This window comes from Camelus ferus, chromosome 3, assembly GCF_009834535.1.
Source record: "Camelus ferus isolate YT-003-E chromosome 3, BCGSAC_Cfer_1.0, whole genome shotgun sequence".
Classification (NCBI taxonomy): Eukaryota; Metazoa; Chordata; class Mammalia; order Artiodactyla; family Camelidae; genus Camelus; species Camelus ferus.
In genome coordinates this window covers 111,285,580-111,308,289 of record NC_045698.1, presented here as the reverse complement: position 1 = coordinate 111,308,289, position 22,710 = coordinate 111,285,580, and the positions used below count along the sequence as shown (strand labels likewise).

Here is a 22,710-nt window from a genome sequence, read left to right as displayed (position 1 = left end):
ACTCCTGTGGAAAGAGCCCGAAAGGCAGGGTCCAGCTACCTGGGCTGAAACCCAGCCTCGTCCCTTCTCAGCCCTTTGGCCTTCAGGAAATCACTTAACTGAAAATCCTCCATTTAGTCATCTGTCTAACGACGGTGACAATAACAACCTCAGAGAATTTTATGAAAATTAAATGGAACACACACACACACACACACACACACACACACACACACACTGGGTAATCCGTAAAGGGGGCTAAGAGTGCTACTAAGTCTGGTAGTTCCTCAAAAAGTTAAACACTGAGTTACCGTATGACCCAGCAATTGCCACTCTGTGGTATAAAACCAGGAGAAATGAAAACACATGTCCATACAGAAACTTCCACACTTGTTCATAGCAGAATTATTCTAACAGTCAAAAAGTGGAAATTCACCAAAATTTCCATCAACAGAAGAACCTCTCAAAAAATAAAGAGTATTACTAGATCTTCTCTTTTGTAAATGTCTGTATCAGCACAAAAGTGGGCCTTTACCAACTTACTTTTTATTCCACATCTCTATTTCATAATATCTTCCTAGCATAAGATCAGGTTTAATGTGGAGTTCATTACTTTTTATAGCTTTGTTTTCAACAGCAAAGTCACTGACGAGTCACACATTCAGTTCTCAATTTAGAGTACTTTTTAAATCAGTAACATGTTGTCCTCGAGACCAGAAAGAACTAAGAGCAAGCCACGGGCAGGTGTGAACATTCCAAATCATTCATCCAGTGAGCATTTCACCGAGCACTCACGGATCCCAGACTGCTGCTATGTGCTGCGAACAGGTCAGTGAGCAAGAATGATGTGGACTCTGCCCCGTGGACAGTTCAGGGGACCATCAGTCAGATGTGCTGTATAATTATGCCTGGAATCTAGAGATCAGGATGGCGGGATGAGTCCTGGGCAGGGCCTCAGGACACTTGAGTTCTGGCCCTGGCTCTGCTTGGACCCACCTTTTACCTGGAAAATATCATGGTTCTCTCATTTGGAGACAAAGATTTGGCCTAAATCCCTGGTTCTCAGCCCCGGCTGCCCATTAGACACCTGGGGAACTTTGAAAATGCCTCATGCCCAGGCTGGACATGAAATCATTATCCCTGGGGGAGGGACCCAGGCATTGGTGGTTTTTTTTAATGCTTTCCAGGTGATTCCAATGTGCAGCCCAGGTTGACATCTGCAGGACTAAGGCTCTCTCAGGTCCTTTACAACTGAAGATTCTGTAAGTCCATGATTTAAACTCAATGTGAGTTCAGTTCAAATTTCGGATGGTGACAGGCTGTACCTCTCAGCACTGACTTTGGACACTCGGCCCCCATCTCACCTCCAGCAAAGAACCCTTGACTGTTCCACGTAGCTGGTCAATTACATGGTTTGCACAATTTCTCCTCCTCTTTTCTCCTGCCCTTTGAGAGATTCACCTTGCCCAAGTTTGGGGTAGGAGAAACACAAGATGAACATCTAATGAAGCCACTTGCTGCCGGTAAGTTACTCTAGAAAAAGATTTCGCAAGGTACGAGGTGGAGATTGTTGAAAAAGTGAGGTTTTGGCATTATCCATGAATGTCAACAATACACCCTATTTTTGACCCTGCCCAAAACCACTATCCCTCTGTTGGCAGAATAATGGCCCTACAAAGATGTCCGCATCCTACTCCCTAGAACCTGTGAAAACAATACCTTACACGGCGCAAGGGACTTTGCAGATGTAACTAAGTTAGAGACTTTGGGATGGGGAGGTTATCGTGGATTATCTCGTGCACCCAATGTAATACCAAGGGTCTTAATACATTAAAGAGGGACGTGAGAGAGTCAGAGCAGGAGATGCGAGGATAAACCAGAGACTGGAGTGGTGTGACTGCTGGCTGGAAGAGGGCTGGGCCTCTGGAAGCTGGAAAAAAAGGAAAACAGACTCCCTGGGAATCCGTGTCGTTCCCTCTCCCCCCTGCTCTGGTACCCAGCTGGCTGTTCAGCCAGGCGGGGCTGACCTCCAGTGTCTCTCACAGCCACACCCCCTCAGCCAGGCTTCCAGTGTGGATACTTGAATGATCTCAAATGATTTATTTACCTCATTCACTCCTCCTTACAACTCCTTCTGCACATAATTGACAAATGAACTTACTCTCCAAGCAGAGCTCTGTTCACATTTCTCCCATCAGTGAAGAATTCCCATTTTGATTAAGTGAATTAAAGCTGCCTGCTATGGGCTGACTTGTGTCCCCCCAAATTCATATGTTGAAATCCTAACCCTAGTACCTCGCAAGGTGATCATATTTGGAGTCAAGGCCTTTACAGAGGTGATTAAGTTAAAGTCAGGCCATAAAGGTGGATCCTAATCCAATCTAACTGAACTTGGACACACAGGGAGACAGCACACACGTGTGTGCACAGAGAAGAGACCCATGAGAATACAGCCGGATGGTGGCTGTCTGCAAGCCGCGGAAAGGCCTCAGGGGAAAGCAATCTTGCTGACACCTGGATCTTGGATTTTTCATCTCCAGAATGGGAAAAGCCACCCAGTTTGTGGTATTCGTTACAGCAGCTCTATCAAACCAATACACCCTCTATGCACTGACCCTTACCTAGTTTTTCATGAATACCCCAGGGAATTTCCCTAATGTACTTTACGTCCCAAGCCCAGGGAGTCTCTGAAAATGCTGGCCTCTGGGCCTTTGCTCATGCTGCTTCCACCAGCTGGTGTGCCCTCCCCATCTCATCTTTGACAGATGAAATTCTAAGTGTGTGGGAAAGCAGGGGTCACAGAAAAGAGATCAGGGCTGGGAACTGGAAGTCCTGGATTCTGGGTTCAAACCTGTGCTTTACTAATTGTGGGCTCATGAGCAACCTGCTCATTAACTTCTCCAGGTCTCAGTTTTCTCATCCCTAAAATAGGTATAATGATCTCTTTCTAAGTCACAGGGCTGTCTTGTATTGTTTAACACCATATTATATATATGATTATGATGTGTGTGTATGTAATATACAAGGCTGCACCTCAAAGCCACTTCTCTCATCAAGCTTCCTCTGACCTTCTCAAGACCCCTCAAAACCTTTGAACTTTCACCATGTCTTTTACCTTTAAATTTGTACATTTTTATCTCACTGCAGAGTCATCCAGAGTGCAGGTTTTGTAGTCAAACAGACCTGGGTTTAGTTCTGTCATTTGTCAGTGGCAGAACCCTGAGTAAGTTACTCAACTTTTCTGGACTTCTGTTTTCCCCATCCATAAAATGGGTACTGCAACAGAACCAACTTCACAGGGCTGAGGTGAGGAGTAACTAGGACAATGCATTTAAAATATCCACACAGAAAGTGGTCCATAAACAGCAGGCTTGTCTCATTCCCACTTGACTCAATGAGAATCAAGCGCCCTATTTGTCCCTGCACACCTCCCTCTCTGGCGTTCAGCACGGCCTCTGCAGGGACCAGGTACATAATATTTATTGAATGAACGGGCAGGGTCTGGTGAGACAAGGCTCAAGAATATCACTGATATAGTGAGAAAGGTCCACTGAGCCGCAGGCAGAGCCTGTGAACGAGAAACCTGGGGCTCTTCGAATTTCAATGATGCGTGAGGATGCAATCGATGACAGCCCAAGAGGGAAGGGGACCCTCAGAGATGGGTCAGACACAGACCCGTCAGACAACTGGTCCCAACTTGTGAATGATTTAGGCCACCAGCTTCCTCCAGTCAGTGAGGTGTTACTCCAAACCTTTTCTGAGAAATTTTGTTTCGGTCAAGAGCCAAAACTCCACGCAGTCCGTAATCTATGAAGTATAAGACAAGGCAGGATCCAATCACCTGTTAGCCCTAAAGCTAGAGAAACTCAGGGAAGGGAACTGGGGATACAGTTGGCCCCAAAGGTGAGGAGGATGTGCAAGGCTGGGAGACATGGGAACAGTGTGCCCCTAGGCACTGGGCGGGGTGACGGGGCAGGAGAATGGGCTCACAGAGAGGGGTCTGACTGAGGCAGGGAGTTCTCGGAACAGCTGAGCTGATGCCCCTGGTGAGAGAAGCTGCCCACAGCCCCGCCCACGCCGGCAGGGGGCATGTCTGTCCCCGAGGGTCACAGAGACTTACCATGCTGGAGTGGACCGTGGCCTGCTCAATGTATCTCGCGATGCCTGTGACAAACGCATTCCTGTCCTCAAAGTTCGTGTCAAAGTTAGCCTGCAGGAATCAGAGGACAGGAATGTTCGGCGGTTGGAAAACAGGTCCATGGTGGCTGGCTGTCCAGGGAATCAACTGCTGCCAACAAATGCCCGAGTCCCCAGTGGAAGCCCACCTCCACATCACCCTCGCATCCTCCCCAAGAAATAGCACCCTGAGTCCCACTGGGCCGGAGCCAGCTGCAGACAGGGCCGCACCTGCTTCCCAGCCACAGTCAGGTTCACCCAGCGAGCCTCGGAAGCAAGGGCTTAAACCGTACTAACCTAAGTAGCTGTTAAAAGCGGAGATGGGGTTTTTTAGAAAGAAGCAGACTTATGGATGCAGAGAACAAACTAATGGTTACGGGGTGGGGGAGCAATTTAGGGGAGGGGAGTGGGAAGTACAAACTACTGGGTGTAAATTGGGCTCAAGGACATACTGTACAACACGGGGAATGCAGCCAATGTTTTGTAATAACTTAATGGAAACTTACCTTTAAAAGTTGTATAAAAATGTTATTAAAATTTTGAAGAGATGCACTGCTTTCATCTAGCAGTTGCAAAAATACTCACCTGAGGGTGCAGATACATCTGTATAAGGATAATAACTGCAGCATTTTTTTTTTGGTAATACAAAAACTGGAAACCATCCAAATATCCATTAACAGCGAAAGGCTAAATCAATAATAGTATATCCATTCAATGGACTTATATGTATAATGTGGTGGTTAAAAATAATGTGGTTGCATTGAAGTGCTGTCAGGAAAATACCCGTAATTTTAAATTAAAAAAGTCAAATCATAGAGCAACATAATATAGTGTCATTCTCTTTTGGTAAAAAAAATTATATACATATGTATATATGGGAAAAGGGTGTGTGTGTTTATTTGTATATATAAATATAGACACAGTCACAGGGAAACTTTTATTTGCTATACTTTGCTTGTAATAAAAAAGATATTTACACAATTAAAATTTCAATCTGAAAAAAAATTTAATCTGGGTTAGAAAATGTGAATAAACCAAGTTTATGAATTAAACCTTCAGGCATGTGCTTAATAAATCTAGCCATTGAATGAAATTAAAAATACATTATGCATTTATATGCAGTCTCATTTAGCAGTCCAAGAATGTTCAAAAGGTCAAATACAGCTAAAAATTTCAAATTAACTTATTTTTCTAAACGGAGTGTACTCGCTCAGCACACCCCGACAAGGGGCATTTCCAAGGCCGCCTCCGGCTGCACAGACGTCCTTCCCGCAACACCCGGGTCAGATGAGGGTTCTGAGCAATCTGATCACGATTTATCACAAGCTTGCCTCTCTACAGCAAAAGCAAACAACTGTGACTGGCTTCCCTGAGCCAGTATCAGCTGCGGGGAGCTGAAGATCTCTTCTCACATACATGAAGGAAAAGTAATTACCCAGGCAGGCTCTAGGGGTTTCTAAATTGCGATATTTAATTCATGAGGTCAGAGCTGCCAAAACCTTGGCTGGTGCCACAGCGAGAACAGCCGGGAAGGTATCTGGGGTCAGAACAGATCAACAAGCCTTCCCCAGGGACGAGAAACAGCCCTGGTATAACGTTTACCAGCTAATCTATTTCTTGCACTCAGCTCCACCAGTGCGCAAGGGGCTCCATCAGCTCATGGCCTTTCGCCTTCAGGATGCAGATATCCCTTTTCCCTCTGCTTCAGGGCAAACCCCCTCAAGGGATCCCCAGAGTTCCTGACCCCCACCCGCTTGCCGGCCCTGGTGCTGTGGGAGGACTTACCTGGTACATGATGGAGGAAGGCGGCGGCTCGATGCATGGCTGCTGGTCAGGGAGGGGCAGCTCTTCCAGCAGGTCCACGTTGGACAGGGCATCTTCCAGGGTGACGTGGGTGGTCATGGCTGCAGTTTCCGTTGTCCGCACTGAGGGGAAGGAAGAGAAGGAAACGGAGCGTTTCAGGGGCCTCCACACATTTCTCCCAGTCTCACCCTGTCCAGGCTTCTTCCAGAGAACCCAGGGAATTAACATGCATTGAGACCACCCCCACTTGCTACTCCTTCACACGGTGCCCTCAACCTACACGTGATGTCTGACGATCTCTTCACAGTTTACAAGGTACTTTTTTATGTCTATTGTCTCGACCGAGCCTCATCACAACCCTCTGATGACAGGTGGTACCATATCCACATAACTGATGGAAAAACAAGGCTCAGAGAAGTTATAGGATGTCCATGCAACCACAGTGACCAGGAGCAAAGAACCTCAAATAATGCCGGATCCTAGGACATGGGCCATAGTCTGCCTTTAGTTGCTATTCACGAGGACACTTATCAGTTCCACTTTCAAATTACTGCACAGCACAAATATCTGTGATCGAGAGAGCCAAAGATTATTAACCTGAAACCAGAGCTTGAAATTAAGCTGGAAGTAAGAGAATTCAGACTCCAGCAAACTTAACCTTGCTTGCAAAAACGTCAGGGCCATTGTCTTCCTTGATCTGGAAGTATGGTATGCTTTGTGAGCCACAACAAACAAATCAGCCCTAATTGGACGGTTCTGTGTTTCAGATGCTGGCAGAGTGCAGACGCTTCAAAGAGAACTTTGCCAGGCAATGAGGATGAAGAGGTTCTAAACAGCAGTTACCTAACTCGAGCTAATCACTGTTTTAAGAACTCAGCACCCAGCAAACAGAATACTCATTATTTTAAAGCATATGTGAAACATTACTTTAAAAGTGATCATGATTCAGGGTTCTCACAAGTTCCCCCAAATAGGACCTCCTAGAAGTCACATTCACTAATTACGGTGCATTAAAATTAGAAATCAATCATCTAAATTACAGCAAAGGAGAAACCCCATACCTATGAAAATTTGTAAAAACATGCTTCCATGTTATTCACAAAGAGAAATTCAAATAGAAATTATAAAATATTTAGAACTGAAACATAGAGAGCATGAATAAATATTTTAATGCATTTAGCAGAAAATAAGAAAGCAGAATTAAATAAACTGAATTTCCCCCCCCAAAAATCTAAAAAAGGATAAAAATCAACCCAAAGAAATGGGAGTGCAGGGATGGCTAATTACAAAAGCAGAAATAAGTGCAAAAAAAATAAAGCAAAACAAGACAAACGTCAAAAACCTGAGTTTTATAAAAAGATAAATAATAGTAATAACAAGCTAACCTTGTAGCACTTTTGAATAAGGGAACACAGAGATGGTTGCCTGTGCTCCTGAGAGCGTCCCTCACTGCCCCCCCCCCGCCCCCACACCACACCCCCAGCCCCAGGGACATGTGAGGCCCACTTCAGGGCTGGAGTTGCAGAGTGCCAGAGAATCTGCCTGGCTCATTAGGGAATGTGTCAGAGACCAGGGCAGAAAAGGACCAGCGGCAGAAGACCGGGCCCAGGCTGGGGACGGCAGGCACAGCTCCCGGGCGCACCCCACGCAGGCAGCCCCAGTGACTCTTTTAGGCCCTGCTGGGAGGGCAGAGGAGGCTGAGCTTCTGATGACCGCTTCACACTTCACTGAGTTCTCAGCACACCTCCCCATCACGCGCTCAGGCAACAGTGAAGGCCACGTCCATTGAGGGCACGGGGATCTCAGAGGTAACTTCCTCCTCTGCCCCTGCACGCCCTCACCGAGATAGTTGCAGGCCCTCTCCATACCTAGGCTTCTTCCTCTGCTCTCTTCTCTGCCCTGAATGCTAAGTGTGGCATTCAGCTCTACCGCAAAACCATCTGCCAATCCACAGAGAAGACTGTCTTCTTTCTCACATTAATATTAAGTTTATTTTGCAGGAGGGGTTAGTGATCTTACAAGGCATACTGATCTACAAGCTCCAAAGCCCAAATGATTATCTTCATTAACTCAAATAATAATAAAACTAACATTTTTTAGCCCTCATTCCACTATCTGAATCTTGTATCAACCCTATAAAGGTAGGTACTATGATTATTCCCATTTTACAGATGAGCAAACAGAAGCTCAGGATTTAGGTAATTTTACAAGGTCAAGTGCTGGCAAGTGGTGAGGCTAGGCTTGGAACCTAGGTTTGTCCTAAAAGAAAGGCCTACAAGCAACTATCTATCCATCTATGTCCAAGGGACCCAGGAGCCAACTTGAGGCAGCTTCCACTGGCCAAAGATGGGGCAATCTGAGCAACAATTAGTGCAACTCAAAGGACTTGAAACAAGATCACATATATTTAAATCCATGAGACCATAAAGACACTTAATAAAAACTTGGTTTCTATGCCTCTGTTACTGCTAGAGGATGCCTGTGAACCAACTTTTTATGCTGAAAATAATAAATAAAAGGAAAGAAGCAAATGTTTAACCTGTCTTCCCTATACAATCTGGACCACTGGAAAACTGAACTGTAGAAGAGAGGGATGTTTTTCTTTATAACAGTATTTTTCTCGCCCCCAGAATTAATGTAGCCCTATTTTCCAACCCCTAATGAACGTATGGATGTAGGCACTGATCACTGACTGCTGCTAACATCACTACAGGAGGACAATCTGACATCACGTGCCTCCTGGTGGAAAAACACATCATCAACTTACGAAGAGTGCTGGACCCAACACAAAACACTTGAATCTAATCAAGCCTTTGATGCCAACTGAGGGGAAATACAGAGGACAGTCAGGACACAGTAAAATACACCACAGCGAGGTAATCAGTAAACTACAACCTATGCGAAAGTCTGCTGGACCAATGACTCAGTGTCTTTAACAAAGAAAGCGCAAGGAGGGGGAGCTATACATAAGAGACTTAGACCATCACATGTGTGTTTACCTGGTTTGACTCTTACGTCAAACAAATCACCACAAAAATTAAATTGCGACATTTATGAGAAACTAGGAACATTTCTCTGGCTAGTTACCAACTCGATATTTGATAACACTGAGGAAACAGTTATTATTTTTAGATGTGACAATAATATTGAGGTTATGTTTTAAAAGAGTTCTTATCTTCTAGAAATACCTACTAAAAGATGGATCAAAGGCTACAGGGGTTTGCTTGCAAATAATACCAGAGCAGGGAAGAGTGAGAAATTGGTGAAACAAAATTAGCTCTGAATTAATGATTGTTAACGCTGTGTGATGCTTACACACAGGGATTTATGATATTTTTTTCTATCCAGTTTTAAACACGTTGGAGATTTTCTGTAAAAACCCCCAGCTCAGTGTAAAACACTCCTGGCTCTAATCGAACATCCCTTCCTTCATCTTTCCTGACTCCTACTTGCCATGATCTTTGCCCTCTCCTTTCTCCTGTAACCTGGGTTTCCTCTGGGCTTCGCAGACTCCAAAATACTCATTTACCAGAATAACCCTTAAGATTTTCGCCTTTAACATAATAATACCCACCCCCCGCACTTCCCTTGAAGAGAATCAATACACAAACAGCCTACAGAGCCAGTAAATTAGGAGTCTTTATTTCCGTCATAAATACAGCTTCTCTAATGGATTTCTCTGTTTGTTTGTAGATCATTCATTGCCCACGGGAGAAGGAACTCAGACATTTTTAATCCAAGTGTTGGAAGTCACTGCCAACACCACATCAAATCAGAAAGAAAAAATATTCCGGAAATTAACAGAGGTATACATGAAAGCAAGTATTTCTCTCCCAGCCCAAGTGTTACGTAATCTTCCAGAGGAGAATTCTTTATATTCAGTCTGTGAACACGTGGCTAAATTGTGTTACTCTGGAAGAGAAATTAATAAAATAGTTTAAAATTAACTGTGTTCTGGAAGCATTTGAGTATGGAGCATTCACAGCAGATTAGAATTCTTCTTCATAACAAACTTAAACTCAGTGGCCTGGTTTCACCGAGAGGTAATAACGCTGGGCTCCCAGGCAGTTGGCTTCTGAGAAGGGCTGTAGGACTCCCGGGGGGGGGGGGGGGGGTGCTGAGATGTTTGCTAGACTCTGAGCAGAAAGGGGTGGGGGCCCACAAATGCAGGATGGGTGCAAGGAGAGCCTGGGAATGCAGGTTCTGAATCCCACATCCTAAACCCTGCTACTCTCTGAGCAAAAGATTTGTATTGTCATTTTCTGTCTCATTTTCAGAAGGAGAATGAAAAAAAGCAAGAATTTTTACAGAAGTGAAAAATCAGGCTAAGTATGGTGTGTAAGCTTGAGCTATGGGTTCAAATCTGTCATCTGCCATTTCCTGGCTACATAACCATGGGCATGCTACTTAACCTTTCTAAGATTCTGTTCCCTTAGCTGTAGAAGGGTGGTAAATATTAATAGTCCCTGCCCGCAGTGATTTATTCTGAGGATTATATAACGTTACGGCACATGGCACGTTTAGCCCAATGGCAGGCACAGAACAAGCACTTGGGAAATGTTAGCTAGTTGAATGGCCTCTTTTTAACAGAGCAAATGGATGAATTAAACATTGCAACAATTCTCCTACAAAAAAAGGAATGCATTATGATTATATTCCCAAGAGAAGTGAAAATACATATCCACACAAAAACTTGTACATGAATGTTCATCACAGCATTATTTACAATAGGCAAAAAGTGGAAACAACTCAAATGTCCATCCACTGATCAGTGGATGGCTAAAATATGTTATATCCATACCATGGAATATTATTCAGCCACAAAAAAAGGAATGGATTATGGATACATGCTACAATGTAAATGAACTTTGAAAATACTATGCTAAGTAAAAGAAGCATAATATGCTTTTTTTAAGGAAATGTCCAGAATAGGCAGATCTATACAGATACACAAGAGATTAGTCATTGCCTAGACTCGGGGTAAAGATTGGGGGAAATAGATGGCACAAGGTCTCTTTCTGAGTTGATAAAAACGTTATAAAATTAATCATGGTGATGGCTGTATAGCTCTGTGAATACATACTGCAAATCATTGAACTACTGGCTTTAAGTGGGTGAACTGCAGACTATGTGAACTCTATCTCAATAAAGCTGTTGCCAAAAAATGTCAGTATTTGTAGGACTACTTTGGGAGAAATTGAGGTGTTTATAACAGGAGCAGGAGTGGTGTTTGGAGGGCTGGAGCAGGAGCCCAGAGAGCCCAGGGAGGAGCTCTCTGCCTCTTTGCTCAGAGACTGTGCTGAATGGAAATGCACACGGTAGGAAAAATAGAGCAGTGGACACAGTCACCCCACCCCGGGTAGCAGCCCCTAGACCACAGGGTGAGCAGACCACCACGAGGCAGCGCCCGAACCAGGCCCCTCCCCTGCCCGTTTCTGTGGCACTGCCACCTGTCAGGGCCTGGGGCTGCCCCACCCAGGAAGGGAGACTCCTCAGACACAGAAATCTCCTAGGTGGGGTGATGGGCTTTGAGGTTTAGAATGAGGACAAGATGGGTCTCCTGCCCGCTACCTGAGCTTTTTCTACTACAAGGACAGTGAGGTCAAGAGATGAGAGGACTTGTGTAAGGTCACTTGGCTAGTTAGGGGCAGAGCTGGGCTAACACTGCAACTTCCTGGGACAGCAAGGGGACCCGATACAATAGCTGATATGACAGTGCTGTAAAAGAAAATGAGGAATATTAGACAGAAGGAAGGAAGGAGGGAAGGAAGGAAGGAAGGAAGGATTGATTCCAATTCTGCAATAAGACAAAAATCCATGTACAAAAGGAAATACAATCCAAGGACATTAGCTGGCTCTCTGGTGGTCATCATTTATACATCTTAATGATGCAGACACTTTAAACATGATTTAGGTTAAAACAGAGCTCTTACTATATTGAGAGATGAGGGCAGGGGAGGGCGGGGAGGGGCTGGTGTCAGAAAGCGAAATCGTCATCCATCACAGCAGGAAGTGAAGAGACAACTCGTAGAACAGATAAGTTAGGAAACAGCAGCACAGGCACATCGTTCAGAGATTTGGACACAACTACTGGAGGAAACTGCAAGTTGAAAGCAGCAGCCCCTGGCGGAGGTGGGCCCTGGGTGCTTGTTTTTCACTAGGAGGCTTTCAGAATTAACTTGATTTCTTTTAAGCATGTGCGTGTATGGCTTTGAACCAAAATTTCAAATTTACTTGAAAAGATAACAACCCAAGGCTTCCTTGCTGGCAGCCAGGTATCTGGCCAGCCCACAGAACTGTCTCAGACCGGCCTGGCTATGTAAGTCCCTCCCTGCAGGCCTCCTGGGACCAGAGGCCCGGGCACCTGCCGCTTCTCTCCACACAGGGGACCTGAGGTCACAGCAGAAAAGTCCAAGCCAGCCTCCACCTGGGTCTCTGGAGAAGGCCTGCCCTCCTCCTCGTTTATGCAAAGAAGATCCCGCGGGGCGAAAGGGCTTGCTGCCGCATCGGCCCTTTTACTCAGCTGCTTCCTGTGCTGCAGGGTTGAGGGGACCTTTCCGTTGACAACCCAACCAGGCGGATCCTATCCTCTCAGGAGGGGAGGTCATGCCACCGAAGGCAGCTTGCTGATTAGCTGCCGCTGGGGCCTGTGACGGGGCCCCCCAGGCCGGGCACCAACGTGACCTGCATCTGGGGAGAGAAGCTGCCTCTCGGAGGCACCTGCTAAAACTCAGAAAGGGAAGCCAGCACATCTGCTGTGGAAACAAAGAGCAAGACCGGAGTTGGGCCCCCGACTCGGAGCACGCAAAACTCAGCTTCACGGATGTGAAGGTACAACTCGAATGTGGCTCAGTCCGAAGACTGACAGAGGCCCCCAAGCCACGCTCTCAGTCACTCTAAAAGGGCAGTTTCCCTGTCTGTAAAATATGAAGGTTGACCTGGCTGTAGTTTTCAACCATGACGGCAACACCTCTGTTGTGAAGGTTATTGTGGGAACTTGTCCTAACAACCGATTAGTGAGGTTTGCAAACAAGGTGCTGTTTACGATGCATGAGGGAGAGTTCAGAGTCCTCCCAGAGTATCAAGAGAATGTCCATCTCTTTCCTTGAGTGGGAGAAGATGGGGTAAAGTCGGGGAGGGGATTGGCTGCCAGAGGTGATGTGTTGAGTGTGTTGAGATTTCCCATCAAATGTACTTACAAAAAACAAAAAACAAAACCAAAAGCAACTAGTTAGGAATCACTGAACTTGAGCCTCCCTCAGGGTCCTTCCAACTCAAAAAGCAAATGACTGTAACCATAGGTGGGACTCTCCACTGTGGCCAGGGAGCTCAGGGGGCCTTAAACTGGCTGATGGACATTCTTACCTTGTGCCTTTGCTCAAACTCTCTCCACTCTCTCATGGACAGTCCTCTCTCTCGCCTTCTTATATCCTACCCTTGAGCACTGTCAAGTCCCAATTCAAGACAGGCCTCCTCCACGAAGGTCTGACCAACTGAACTCCACCACCACCTTCATTTCTTGGATTCCTATAGCACTCACAGTCTGGAGTCCATAATTTCCCACTTCATTATAAACTGCTTTATATTTTAGTAATTCTTTGGATCACCAAAAATGGCAAGGATAGTCATCTTTAGTGGGGAGGGGATTTGACCCGTAACAACTAGCACAGAACCGGCCACAGCTTAGGCATTACTTGCTTAACTGACACTCCATGAGTGGTTTGTTGAATGCACAGGCTAGTGGCCAAAATTCAAGTCTTTTGGTTAAAAAAAAACAAAACACAAAATTTAAAACATCATGGTCCCTTAAGGCACCATATCTAAGTCATCCTTATTACTACACAAATCAGAGATTATCTTTAGAAAATTCTTCTGCCATACAGTTTCCACCTCAAACCATAAAAAGCAGAACCTCACTTCTCTTTCCCGCATGAAGGTAGAGCACACTTAGGAGGCTGACGGCTGACACCTAGTTTTGAATCTCGTCTCTCCACTCATCCCTTGCCACAATCGGTCTTAAGGCATCACATTTCAAAAGCACAAACAGAAAGTCATTCTCAGGTATTCTTTCACTTAACACTGAATTACTGAGTGTCTCCCATGAGGGTCAGGCCAGCAGATTCTCTCCGATCTTAGCTGGGCTTTTAGTCAAGTTAGACAATCCTCTCATTCATGCCCAGCTGATTTCTTATTCCACCCACAGAGGCAGCTGTTCCAAACCTTCAGATGTCTCCTGCACTTTCCGAACCAGCCCACCACCTTTAGTTTCTGCAGAGGACCTCATCTCCTGCCTTTTTTAGGAGACAGAGACCACACACCACGGACGGACTAAACATCCCTCCGTTTCACGAAGAGATGCCCGCCTGAGAATCGCTGCTCTCAGACGGCCCACGGATGATGCAGACACAAACCCAGAAGGCCTATTGATGAAGTCATCCCTGGGTCTTTCTCGGGCAGCTCTCCCGAGGGGCATGTTGACTTTCCTCTCTCCATTTCTGAGCTGCCCCAAGTCTATCAAAATGCCACTCAGCCAGAATGACATCTGCAAGAAATTCTGGTTGAACCCAAGCTCCGCCTTCTCAAAACAATTTCTTTCAAGAACCTGCACCCAATTTTTTTTCACCTTTGTTACCAGGGTCCAAGAAGTATGGCCTGAGTGGTAGCCCTTAATGGCACATCACACACATGAGCGGCCGTGGTGAGGGAGCCAGGACCAAAACTCTTTGCATCCTAGGAGGCATTCCACACCCACTGACCGAATTCTGAAGGGTCTTTGTACAGACAAGGGCAGCCACGGGCCTTGACAGAATCTATGAATCACAAAGTGCCTTTCAGTCTCCTTTCAGCTGGCTCCGTGGTACAGAGAGGCCACAGATTCGTCTTCTTAAATTGACACATGATATATAATGAATAAACTGTTCCTTTAGGAATGGAGGGCAGCCATCCAAAGGAGCCACACGTTCAGGAACTTCCTTCTCTTGTCTGTTTCCAGGGCCTTTTCTTCTCAGACAGGGTTTACAGACATTATCTCACCCGCGGGCTCCTGTGTTACCTATAGGTAACAAGCGGGGCAGGCTGCTTTCAGTTCCCCGTTCTCAAAGCCAGGGAGGTAGTGGCTGATGGCAAGGCACACAGCAAGTCAGGGATAAATCTTGTGTCCGAAGATCACTGTGCTCTTCTGTCTGCCCGGGCAGCAGAGCATGCCCTCAACATTTTTGAGTTGGATTGCAAAATGCTCCATGTATGTACACAGAGGAAGAGGTCCTTCCTGATCTGTGTGTGTTGAAATGTGAGAACTACCTCTGGGCTTCTGCTCAGCATACACACTCCCTCCCCTTCTCTGCCTACTCAAGTTATACTCCGGCTTCCCTGTGCTCCTCCAGAGCACGTCCTCACTGACACCACGTCTTATCAAGGGCATCCCTTCTTCTGGTTACCTTTTACAGGTCAACCTAGGAAAAGCAAAATTCAGGAAGGCTCTGGAGGTAGAAGGATTGGTAAGAATTCTGGGTCGACTGCATGCATGAGCCACACTGTTAATGATTATGTAATTAAATTACACTATAACAACTGTAACAACATATATATATAAATATAATAGTACGTATTATGTGCTAGACACTCTATGCAGCCCTTTGATGCATCCCTTGTTTCATAAGAGCCTCCAACGAAGGACCAGCTCCTTCCCCGCCACTGCGGGCCTGCCACGTCACTGCCCAGAGGCATGCTCCACCTCCTTGCCCCACCTCCACTACTAACACAGAGTCCATCCTTAGATTTGGGCTTGTGCCTCAGAATAATAAGACCAAAGGCCTTTTACAAAGGCTCCTATGAGGTGACTAATGTCTGGTTTCGTCAACTACAAGTGAATAATTAATACTTGCCAGGAAAGAAATGGACTCATTGTTATGGTGGCCACGTGGAGGCTACAAAAGGCGATTTTGTGCAGCTCTTGGTGGAACCCTGGGGCCAACAGCGGCCAAAAGAAACCTCTTTGACAGGGTAGGCTGATCCTCAAACGTGGAGGCTGGAGCTCGGCACTGTTTTCCAGGAGTGCTGTTCCCAATGTTAATTAGCTTGTTGCCTATTCATCACCTAATTCGGCTTGCTGGTCAGTGACAGCAGCAGAGGCCCACCGAATGCCAGAGAGGGCACCATATATGAGGGGGGAAAGGAATTGTTCCTCCAGGACCCTTTTCCAGTTTTTAAATTCTTGTCTACCTCCTTCTCCAGCCCAGCCTTTGATTTGATTTGAGTTGAGTTAAACCTCTCCAGTCCTGCTGGATTTTATACCCCACTCTTGGGTCTTATGCCTAAAACAAGTTTTTCCTTTTCCATTTCCAGCAGGGACTGAACCAGGCAGGCTTGGGTGCCTATAGAACCAGTTAGAACCGGCCAGGAAATATAATAAAGAAGCTTAGTGAGCAGAGTGCTAATGCCCCCAGCCAGAGGCTCAGCCTGCAGGCCTCGCCAGAGGAACTGGCTTTGTGAGAAACAACACACTCTTCTTGTGGCCCAGTAGCTGCCCTGGTAGACAGCAGCCAGAGCCAACAAGCACTTCTCTATAGGAAAGTTTCACCTCCTCCAAGTGGACACTGGGTGCTCAACAATGCCTTCTAGTGACTGTAACCCCCGACCAGTTACACACACACACACACACACACACACACACATATATGCACGTGCACACACACACACTCCTATGGTATTTTTGCCCTTAGGGCTAAAGCTACCCTCTCAGTAAGCAAACAGAGCTGACAGCTGCTAGATATAGTCATTTCAGCGAGCTGTTCCCCAAAGTTGCCACCCAGCTGCCCACTCCCACGTTCAGCCCAATGCCTGAAATCACATCATTAGAGATGCCAAATATTTTTTGATTTAAAGCTTTGTTTCCAAAAGTTCATCAAAATGCCTCTGTTTCTTTTCTGGTCAAATGACTTCTCAGGCACCTGCTCTGCATCTAATGGGAAATTCTTTTGTATTTAGCTCTTGAGGATAAATGTGTTCACTGGTTCCTTTCTTGAAAACTATTTTGACACAGGAGAATGGTGGGTGGTGGTGGAGCACAGGGCACTGTATGGAAGTGGAGGTGGGAGGTCTCAGGGCCACAGAGGTCTAATGGTGGAGAAAACAACCTCCAAGGCCTTCACAATCCTGCCCAGGGATATGGACCCAGATTTTTGCCCGGCAACATCTGTGATCTCCATGGTGGCCGGCATGGCTTGCAACAAGGGCTGTGCCTAAAAGTAAGGTAAAACACCCTCTGCCCTAAAGGAGACAGAGGCAGGAGACGGAAAAGGGGAGTGTGGAAATCAGCACTCTCCTGATTTGCCCCTCATGCCCGCAGGACTCCCTGACCATGCCATGAAGGCACAAGCTGGCAGGAAAAGATCCTTGTCCCCTTCCTGGCCTGGCTGTAAGGGGAGCTGATGGTCCATCAGCCTTTGGTGAGTCTTTCTGCTGTGCTGGGGAAACTAGGCGAGTAGAGGTCTAAGTCAGATTCCCTGGGCTGGTGAGGGCACCTGAGCAGTCCCAGTGTACTTTTCTGCGAGGTTCCTCACACAGAGAACCATACTCCTGTCGGATCATGCTTCCCGCCCCTAGCCCCACTGCCACACAGAGAGCACGCCCTTCTCTTCCTTTTCATATGGTGAAAAGGCGGGGGCGGGGGAGGGCGATGTCCTGCAGAGCAGAACCACTACATACAGGTAGACATCTTCCCGATTCTTCAGAAGCCATGAAAACCCAACCTTTTCTCCAGGAGTCAGCCCACTCATCCCCTTCCCACCCCCTTCCCCCCTCCCTCCCCGCCCTCAGACAGCCGGGAGAGAGAGCAATGCTAGGCCAGAAGGCTTCAAAGCGGGTCAGGCTTGCCTCCTCTCTCAGGCTTGCCCCCACCAGCAAACATCGCTGCTTTGACCCTCGCCCCACCCATCTCACGTTCACCGCAGGCAGCCGTGTACCGGAGGAGGCTGCCAGGAGGGCCCAGGCGGCTCTCGCTGGCCCTACGGGAGGTGATGGTGGCTGCAACGACAGAGGCTCTGCAGTACCTGGGCGCCAGGAGGTCGCCGCGGCCGAGCTCGCGGCCGCTACGGAGCTCGGGAGGAGCGCCGCTTTCTCCCGGGCGGATCGCTCGCGTCCAGGCCGCGCACCTGCTGCTGCAGCCACCGCCGCGGCGCCCCAGTTCCGTCGTGAGCCGGCGCCTCCCCACCGGGGGTCCGCGCCCCGGGGCCCAGGGTGCGCTTGAGCGGGTAGAGGGCCGTGCCGGGCCTGGAGCCCAACCTCCGGGGGCTTCCGGAGGCCCCAGGCCGCGCTAGCGCGGCCGCCACGCCGAGCGCCCCCCGCGGGCTAGGAGGAGGGGTGCCGGCGCCTAGCGCATCCTCACGGCCGCGTCGCCATCCCCAGCAGCATCCTGGTCCCCACGCCGGCCCCCAGGCCTGCGAGCGACGCCTACCTGAGTGTGCCGCAGGTCTAGGGAAGCCGCCCGAAGCTTCGGCGGGGCCCCGCGCCGGGGCGCAGGATGCTCTGCGGGGCTCTGCTCCCCGGCTGCTGCGCTCGGCCCCGCCCCTCCAGCCGCCGCGGCTCCTCCTCCGCCCCGGGGCCCCGCCCCTTCGCCGCCCTGGCTGTCGCACAAAGAGCAGGAAATGGCTTCGGCCCGGGGCTCCGGGTGCTCCCCTCTACGCGGCCGACGCGTCCCGGACCTGCAGCCCCGGCTCCCGCCCCAGGAGAACCAGCCGCGCCGCTTAGGGAGCATTTGTCCCCAGGCCCCCCAAGGCCCCCCAGGCCTGGGAACTACACCTGCAGCCGTGGGAGAATTGAAGCCTTGGGCTCCATTCGCATCTCATTGATCTCACATTATCTCCAAGTGCTCATTTATCTACTTAATGTTTGTCGAGCACCTATTTTGTTCCAAGCCCGGTGCCAGGAGCTGAGTATTCACTGGTGTACAGAAGACAGGGTTCCTGCCCTTTCGGAGCTCATCACCTACCAGGAGAGATGGGCATAAATTTACCTAGCAAACGTCCAGTTCCAGCTGGGAGACGTTCTGTGAAGGAGACCGACAGGGTGAGGTGATAGAAAATAAACCTGAGGGCTGGGGAGAGGGGGCTTCCAGCAATGGAGTTGGAGCCCAAATGCTGCTCCTCTGGTCAAGAATACCTTCTCGCCCTCCTTGTCACTTCCTTGAGGCCGAGCCCCTGAAGCTGCCATCTCTTAAGCAGGGACCTGCCTCAGTTTCTTTCAAGGTAAATTAATTGCCTAGTGGACAAAAAGACAAATACATGGTGACAGGAAGTGTTACCTGGCAAAGCCCGGGAATGAACTGAGAGAGTAGGCATCTTTCTCTTCAAGACTTACCTGCTAGGTAGGGCTCTCGGAAGAAATGGTTTTCCCTTTGAGATGCAGCCACGTGGGCCTTCAGACCTGGCTGAAGTCAGAAAGCACCAAACTCTCGCTTTGGGATCCCTGAGCAGGACCCTTCACCGCTCTGTTTCTGAGATGCCGCCATACTTAATGTGTGGAATAATTGTTGCCTTTCATACTCCACAAGGTAAATAATTGAAAAGCATCTGAAATGTTTTAAAGTTAAGAGGGAAAGTCTTGCTGCAGGGGAAACTTTCTGAAATATTTCCAACGGGCTCACAAATTTATAGTTAATCACTTAGCTATTTCTATCAGGGACTATTTATAGAGGAGCCACATTACTCAACTCTCAGCAAAGAACTCGTGGAAGTCTTTGCCTTCAGTGATGTCATATCATTTCCCTCAGCATTCAGGATCCTTTGTGGTTTGATGTTACATCACTCATTCTAATTTAAATTGCTATTTCAGAAAGGATGACTTTTATTTATATATATATATACACACACATTTCTGTCCCTAATATCATATGAGAAAGCTGTGGGGGTGTTTGTGGAGGACGGCTTTAAAAATGAAACTGAGGTTTCTTTCTTGGTTTTAATTTTTCATTTTTCACTGTGATCCTTGGGATTCGGGGTGTCAGTGATTACAAATATGTAACAAGAGGTTGGATTTTCATTCTAAACGGCATATTATTTTGAATGTTGCAGATTTCTGGAAGACATATTTCTCCCTGTGGTTCCTTCCCTGCCTTTTCACCTTGCAGGAGCACATTGCTTAAAAACCAAAGATGATTACATGTATATTTGATTAGATCTGAGGCAAAAATAATTCCCTGGCCCCTAATTCTATTTACTTGTAAGGGGAAGCAATATGGTCTTGTTGAAACCACTGTTTCAGAAATCCAGAGGCTTGCCTTTTGGTCCTGGTTTTGCAACCAAGGGATCTTAGATAAGTCACTTCACCTCTGTTTCTCCATCTATGCAATGAAGTAGGTTAGATATACTTTCAGGTCCTTCTGCAGGTGGAAAATTGCAAGGGTTAAAACAAAGGACCTGCCCCTGCCATGCTTAAAGCACTTCACTAGCTCCCCACTGCCCTCAAGATGGAGCCAAAATTCCTTACCATGACCTCCCAGGGTCTCCATGATCTGGTGTCTACCTCTCCAGCCTCCTCTGCTGTGAACAAGCTCACTGTGCTTCAGCTAAAAGGAATCTTTTAGTTCTCGAAACGTGCTGTGTTATCACTTGAATGTGGCCTTTGCACAAGCTGAGCTTTTTGGCTTGGAATGATCTGTTCTCCTTTCCCTGCCCCTTCTAAACTTTTCCCCCCACAATGCTGCCTAACTTACATTCATGCTTCTAGTATCCACTTAGCTGTCACTTTCTCCATGACCCCTCCATGTTTGGGTTAGGTTAGAGTCAGCTGTCCAGGCTCCCATAGCTCCCTGGGCTTCCTCCATCATACCACCTGTTACGCTGTGTTGTAACAGTGCGCGTACTTACCTGCATACCATCACTTGAGCATAAAATCTAAGAGAGCAGAGATATGTCTTGCTCCCCATTGCATCCTCAGATCTTAGTACATAATGGGAATTCTATTCTGTAAAATAATAGAAACAATAGTAAAAATACGTCAAATGAATAATTACAAGTGATATCTTAGCTTACACATTGCTGTTGAAATTTGTAGCCATCTGCCTACTGCCTTCAGATATCCTTCCCGTCCAACCCCAGGCTGCACCATCACTAATGTGAGGACCACAGCTATGAAGCAAGAATTGCTTTGCCACTTGCACAGCTGTGGGCCATGCGTTGTGGTTCTGTGTGTGGCAACAGTATCTTGTTTTTAGAAAAGCCCCAAGTCAGTTAGGACATCTAGGTCTCCATTTAAAATCCATCACACATCACTTCTTGACCTTTTGGCTAAGATCAAGTGTAGTATCTGTTTTCATCAGTTTAATATCTGATACATCCTCTATCTGAGAACAGTATGTTAAATGGATTTTTGGAGCATGGAGTTGGAATAGGATCTTGCTCTGTCCAATCCACACATTGACCTGGTATTGTAGTACTTCCAGGAACGGTGCACCACTTTGGGGAAATAAAGCTGTTACAAAAAATTTTTTTAATAAATTGAATGAAATCTATCACAGACCCTGCTTCATAGAAACTGATAGTGGAATATCTAGAATGGGTGAGAGAATTGGAGAGAAATATAACTACTACCATTAACAGTGATGGCTGACACTGACCAAATGCATTATCTCATTTTGTATTCAAAATTATCCTATGAGGAAACTGTAATTGTGAGCCTCCTTTTATAACTGAGGAAACTAAGGCAGGCTAAATAACTTGCCCGAGGTAGTGAAACCAAACCTCACGCTCTTAACTTTTACCCAAAATTATATCCAGCTTCATTTTCCCTGAATCCTTGTTTTCAATACACGTGCTGCCTTATTCTAAAACACCTTTAAAGCAAGTTATGGAGATGTATTATATTAAAATTTTCTAAAATTAGTAATACACATTTTTTAAAAAGGAGGAAAAGGGTATGATATGGAGAGAAAATGTGAAAAATACAAAAAATATCTCCACGTGCTATGGGCTTGCTGCAGTGGGCTCACACGTTTGGTTTGTGAAGTTAAGCATTCGTGTAGTTAGCAGGAAAAGAAACAACTTGATGATCAGCTACACAATTTACATTGTCCATTAGATAAAACCTGACCACTTGCTCAAAATTGCCTCATTTTACAGACGAAAGAACTGGGGCCCAGGGAAGGGAAGAGTTGACCAAGACCAACTGGACCCAGACCTAGGTCTTTCTATTGGAAACTGGGTTGCCTATTTCCTTTTTGAATCTGAAATAATTTCTTAAAGCATATATTTTATTTTATTTTTTGGTGGGGAGTGGTAATTCAGTGCATTTACTTATTTATTCTTAAAGGAGGTACTGGGGATTGAACCCAGGACCTCATGCATGCTAAGCATGCACTCTACCACTTGAGCTATACCCTCCCCTGTAAAACGTATATTTTAAACTAACATTTATTGGGTGTTTATTTGGAATCAGTCTCTATGCCAAGTACTGTGTATAGATGGACTAATTTTATCCTCACAAAATCCTCACAAGTGGCCTTGTTTTACAGATGAAATATTGAGGGCTGTTTTGCTATTGAAACACTGCAGCTCCGTCCTGGGCTATTTGGAAATGCATTCCCCCCCCCCCTTCTCTGCAGCCTTTCTTTCACTTTGCTCCCTTCCCACAACTTCTAGAGAACTGGCCTCCCTTGAAGGTCAGATATTTCACATATAACTTGACAGCAAAGAACCTTTCATCCTTGTTTAAACAAATATATTTACAACAATTTTGGATAAGAACTGATAAGGAGGG

At 46.7% G+C, this 22,710-nt stretch overlaps 1 protein-coding gene, 2 long non-coding RNA genes and 1 other non-coding gene across 7 annotated transcripts in view; 3 read left to right on the top strand and 1 right to left on the bottom strand.

The window, feature by feature from the left end:
• The window catches only part of CYFIP2 (cytoplasmic FMR1 interacting protein 2), a 108,275-nt gene extending 89,734 nt beyond the window's left edge, over positions 1-18,541 (bottom strand). The window contains exons 1-3 of one of the 2 annotated variants that reach the window (XM_032477191.1): positions 18,413-18,541; positions 5,941-6,080; positions 4,100-4,189 (exon numbers count right to left, since the gene is read on the bottom strand). In XM_032477191.1, coding sequence (XP_032333082.1) covers positions 4,100-4,189; positions 5,941-6,057 — 207 coding nt within the window. In that variant the 5' untranslated portion in view covers positions 6,058-6,080; positions 18,413-18,541. Of the gene's footprint in view, positions 1-4,099; positions 4,190-5,940; positions 6,081-18,008; positions 18,270-18,412 lie in introns of those variants that run through there. The other variant, XM_032477192.1, reaches the window with a different exon arrangement.
• Positions 590-13,905, top strand: LOC116662795. Its single transcript, XR_004318848.1, has 3 exons — positions 590-875; positions 3,636-3,641; positions 13,895-13,905. It is a non-coding gene; the product is annotated as an uncharacterized LOC116662795 (long non-coding RNA).
• A 5-nt stretch (positions 18,542-18,546) lies between the features above and the next one.
• LOC116662794 overlaps positions 18,547-22,710 on the top strand; it is a 73,079-nt gene continuing 68,915 nt past the window's right edge. For all 3 annotated transcript variants that reach the window (XR_004318846.1, XR_004318845.1, XR_004318847.1), the window contains exon 1: positions 18,547-19,507. This is a non-coding gene — a long non-coding RNA (uncharacterized LOC116662794). The remainder of the gene's footprint in view (positions 19,508-22,710) is intronic.
• LOC116662875 lies at positions 21,223-21,413 on the top strand. The gene has a single exon (XR_004318960.1). It is a non-coding gene; the product is annotated as a U2 spliceosomal RNA (small nuclear RNA).